Source organism: Micropterus dolomieu, linkage group LG09, assembly GCF_021292245.1.
Source record: "Micropterus dolomieu isolate WLL.071019.BEF.003 ecotype Adirondacks linkage group LG09, ASM2129224v1, whole genome shotgun sequence".
Classification (NCBI taxonomy): Eukaryota; Metazoa; Chordata; class Actinopteri; order Centrarchiformes; family Centrarchidae; genus Micropterus; species Micropterus dolomieu.
Window position 1 is genome coordinate 4,328,618 of NC_060158.1, and position 5,121 is coordinate 4,333,738.

At 39.5% G+C, this 5,121-nt stretch overlaps 2 gene segments (V, D, J or C); both read left to right on the forward strand.

Annotated features, from left to right (window-relative positions):
* Nucleotides 1–939: 939 nt before the first annotated feature.
* LOC123976736 lies at nucleotides 940–1,402 on the forward strand. The segment is given in 2 exon segments: nucleotides 940–991; nucleotides 1,083–1,402. Coding segments are annotated over 2 exon segments (372 nt in total).
* A 1,626-nt stretch (nucleotides 1,403–3,028) lies between these two features.
* Nucleotides 3,029–3,538, forward strand: LOC123976871. The segment is given in 2 exon segments: nucleotides 3,029–3,080; nucleotides 3,188–3,538. Coding segments are annotated over 2 exon segments (375 nt in total).
* The last annotated feature ends 1,583 nt before the right edge of the window (nucleotides 3,539–5,121 follow it).

A 5,121-nucleotide genomic window follows, 5' to 3' on the forward strand; every position in this document is an offset into this window, starting at 1 on the left:
AAATTTACACCTTAAATTGGAGCAGAAAATGTCTCCAGAATGCATGAAATTATGAGTTTAATGTTAAAAGTCTTCTGGGGGAGGACCCCAAGATCCCCCTAAATAGTGCTAAAAATCTTCTTGTCTTGTACTTGTGCATAATCACATCTCATTACCCAAATATATCATCACGCCCCTAATCTGAGCCCTTATGTCCCCACCACTTTTCAACACAAAGTGATGACTGACCCGTTCTGCTCTGCACCAGCTCCTCTCAAGTAGGCCTACTTATTCTCTCCATCAATTAGTGAAGACTTTTGCAAGTTATTGTATACATGCTACATTCTCATTAGGAGCTGAGCACCCCTAAAGGTCTGATCCTAGAATCGCCCCTGCTTAGGAAGCATTTTATTATCCTTGTATTTGCTTCCCCTTTGGCAAATTATCGAGAAACATGGTGTCTCTTTTCATGTTTACGCTGATGACACACAGATGTACCTGCCCGTCAGATCCACAGACCCTGGCATGCTGAGTTCACTGACTGACTTCTGTGATGTCAAAAATTGGATGTCAAATAATGTCCTCTGGTTGAACTCAGACAAAACAGAGATCCTGGTCATTGGGTCCCATCCATTCATGTAATATAGTAATCCCATGTTCTACTTTATTGTCCAATAAATAGAAAGGAGCCAACCTGGGACACTTAAAGAGAAAAGTCTTGGTCATGACCTTTGACCTCAGTTTGATAATGGGTCCTTGGTTTTTTAACTACATCCAAAGATTCATGTTCGAAGCTGGTCCAAACAAAATTCTCCACATTTCCATAGAGAGCCACTTTGCATCAGCAGCACCATGCTCCAGTGCTCTGGGAGAGTTTATAGTCCTGAGAGTTGAACACTGGATGACTGACAGCTGTCCTTCATGACAACAGAAGCCACAGAAATCCTCCTCATCAAAAACATGACTTTGATCTGCGTCCTCATCTGGACTCTCCTCTGCTGCTGCTTCACAGGTAAAGTCCAGAGAATCAAACTCCTCTCCTCTATGAACATCCGTTCACAAAACCATGACGCTGCTTTATGTTTTTGTCTCTGTATCCTCAGAGTCCAGAGGCCAGGTCACAGTGACTCAGCCTGGAGCAGTGAGCTCCGCTCTGGGAGGCTCCGTCTCCATCAGATGTAGGACCAGTCAGACTGTTCATGGTTCTAACTGGTTACACTGGTACCAACAGAGAGATGGAGAAACTCCCAAACTGCTCATTTACTATGCTAGCACTCGAGCATCAGGGATTCCAGGTCGTTTTACAGGCATTGGATCAAACTCTGACTTCACTCTGAGCATCAGTGGAGTCCAGACTGAAGATGCAGCAGTTTACTACTGTCAGAGTTTTCACTTTACCAGTAAACGTCTGTTCACACAATGAAAAAGCGTCATACAAAAACCTCCCTCAGTCAGACTGAACAGAAACTGAACTGACTGCTGCAGCTGGAAGCTACTGCAGAGACTGATACACTTCACTGAGGACACACACACACACACACACACACACACACACACACACACACACACGCAAACCTACAGCACAAACTGCACATTCATAATTTTATCAAGTTGATTTTAAAGTTGAAAAAGTCTCCATTGTTGCTTTTACAGTTACTGTGGTTGGTCATCACCTGTGACCGCATACAAAAAAGACTAAAAACTTGTCACACTACAACCATTAATATTCATCTAGGAACCTAAGGGATGCAAACACAAACAAATGAAAAGTCCCCTCTCGCAAATCTTCACGACACCTTGGAACTTTGGGTTACTTTCTGAAACGTGTTGTGAAAACACTTGCATCCATCATTTAAATTCTTGATCTCTGAAGGCATTATCTAAGCTATTATCTAAGATATTGGGCTGAGCTAAGCAAAACAGCCAGTATTTGTCCAGTTTTTCACTAAAAGGCCTGTATAAGGTGGTCAGAAGTCTTTCCTTCAAGCGCTATATCAGCCATTTTATAGTACACTCAAACACATATTTTAAAGAGGTGGTATTGTGCTTTTTGACTTTCATCCCTATGACGACACAGGGATGAAAGCTAAATGCGGCTCATATAACTATCGCCAAGCGGCTAGTCCGACTCCCCCTCTAAAACACTGATGGAAAAACAGTGAGCTGCAGCACATAGCTCTCCTTGCCCTTTCCAAACACTAGCTAGCCTCCAGGCAGTCAATGGACATAAAGTTGTTCCTGTGATGTAGAGACAGAGCTCAGTTAAAACTTTATGGATGAAAAATACTTTTGTTACAGATTAATAACTCACCACTCTAAAACTCTTGCTCCAGTCTATGTTGCCAAGCTGGTTGGCAACATAGACTACAGCTGAACCGAAGCTCTTTACCGGCTTCTCACACTGACCCGCTCTTCTCTGCTTCTGATTGGCTAGTAGTCCTTAACTAGGAACTGCGCATGTGCAACTCCTAACAAAGATCATTTAGAGACAAGATGTATCACTCCATAACTAAAACAAAGCTTTCAACACAGGGTGAAAAGAGGAGGTGCAGCAATGTGCAGTATGACAATAAAGGTGTCTTTTTTAATTGAACCATGTAAACCTGCTCTGGTATACTCCCTAAATAAAATTTTGGACCTGAAAATTAGCATAATACCACCTCTTTAAAAACATACAAAAATGATTACGTTTTACTTTGAACTTTCTATCACACTGTTGACAAATATAATTCTTACACGTTGTTGTACAGAGTTTCTGAGTTAACTTGGTCCATATACAACCACAATAAAAGCAGCAGAAGACATTGTCTGTGAGAGCAGTGAGTTGAAGCAAGAGGAAAAAGATCAGCAATTCACATATTCAATGGAAAACTGGAAGCAGCACAAGAGAAGCAGATCATGAGGCCATTTCCATAGAGAGCCACTTTGCATCAGCAGCACCATGCTCCAGTGCTCTGGGAGAGTTTATAGTCCTGAGAGTTGAACACTGGATGACTGACAGCTGTCCTTCATGACAACAGAAGCCACAGAAATCCTCCTCATCAAAAACATGACTTTGATCTGCGTCCTCATCTGGACTCTCCTCTGCTGCTGCTTCACAGGTAAAGTCCAGAGAATCAAACTCCTCTCCTCTATGAACATCTGTCCCTCTGAAATGAAGCCCACAAAACCATGACGCTGCTTTATGTTTTTGTCTCTGTATCCTCAGAGTCCAGAGGCCAGGTCACAGTGACTCAGCCTGGAGCAGTGAGCTCTGCTCTGGGAGGCTCCGTCTCCATCAAATGTAAAATCAGTCAGACTGTTATTAATTCTGACTCTGTGGAATGGTACCAACAGAGAGATGGAGAAACTCCTAAACTGCTCATTTATGTTACTAACAATCGACCATCAGGGATTCCAGATCGTTTTACAGGCAGTGGATCAAACTCTGACTTCACTCTGACCATCAGTGGAGTCCAGACTGAAGATGCAGCAGTTTACTACTGTCTGGGTCGACATAACATCAACAGTCAGTATTTGTTCACACAGTGAAAAAGCGTCGTACAAAAACCTCCCTCAGTCAGACTGAACAGAAACTGAACTGACTGCTGCAGCTGGAAGCTACTGCAGAGACTGATACACTTCACTGAGGACACACAACACACACACACACACACACACACACACACACTATGCAGCACTCACACACTCTGAATCTGCAGCTGGTCAGAGTCAACACAGTGAAAATATATTTTATAAATATATTTTATATGTATTTTTTTTGTATGTATGTGAATATACCATTATAAGAAAATTTTACATCACACTTTTTTTTTGGTTTTCTTCAGACTATTGTAGATTGTTGATATAATTCAACACACTGGCTTATTACAAATGAAACCTTTGCAAAATACTGTCATGGCTGACTTTCCACATTTGTTTAAAACAGAGGAAACAAATTTTCTTTGTGAATAAGATAACAACCTTTAACATTTAGTTTGATCTTGTATATATTTTCTATTTGCTATGGACCCTTGTGAGTCTGAAATAAAGTTTGAATTAATATAATAAAATGTGAATACAAAACATTGTCGCAATATGAGTGACCAGTGCAAGAGAATGCATGTAAATAAAAACTCATTAGCAGTGTTCTTCTGGTGTTCTTGAACAAATAAGCAACACTGACCTGAACAAAAAACTGTGTGAAATCTATGATAATCTTCATGATATCATCGTATGCCGACGATACATTTAGTATCTATTCCTTAAAACTCTTTTCAGTATAATAGATTTAGGTAAACTACATTTTCATGTGATCCTTTAATTCTTCATCACATATTCTCATCACCAGTCACTATCTCAAGTTGAACAATGTGAAGTTGGTCTGATGACTGGGAACATTGGTTTTAACACTTCTACAGTAAAAGTATGTTTGTTTTTTTTTTTTTTTTTTCTGGATGCAATTTTGGTGCCCTAGGCAGGCATCTATGAAGCCTATTGGAAGTCTTTTGACAAGATCTTCCTTTACTATCTATGCAGCAAACACCCTAAACCCTTAGAATTGATTTGGAAACATTAAACACCAAAAACGAACCACAAATAGACATTAGCATTAGATGTCTAACATTTGACATCACTGTTTATTATTTTTGCAGATCATGTTAATCACATTACGTTCTTAATGGAAGATATCTATCAATACATGCACTTCAACATATGTTGGCTTGCCTCTCTACACGGTATAGAAAATTCAGTTAGTGTGCAAATGCAAAACAATGCTTCCTTTATATTTAGCATATTCACAGCTCATTCTGCCCACTCCCTGGAAGAAAGACATACGTCACTATGCAGTAATTATTTGTTTAAAAACTAACTTCATTTTAAAGTTTTACTCGTAAAATCAAAAATTTAGACAGTAAAGAAATAATTAATAAAGAAGAATGAGGAATAAAGTGTGAATCAATCATAAATTTAGTGTTATATGTGTGTGACGTGAACATTTCACATTTTGATGTTCAATTTCAATTAATGGCTATTGGCAATCATTAACTTAATCTGCTGCAGCAACATCTTCACTTCACCTCTTTCCCAAGATGTATGGCCGCACTATTATATCTCACATAAACACTTGAAGATGTTTGTTCTTCTAGTTTAGTTTAAAAA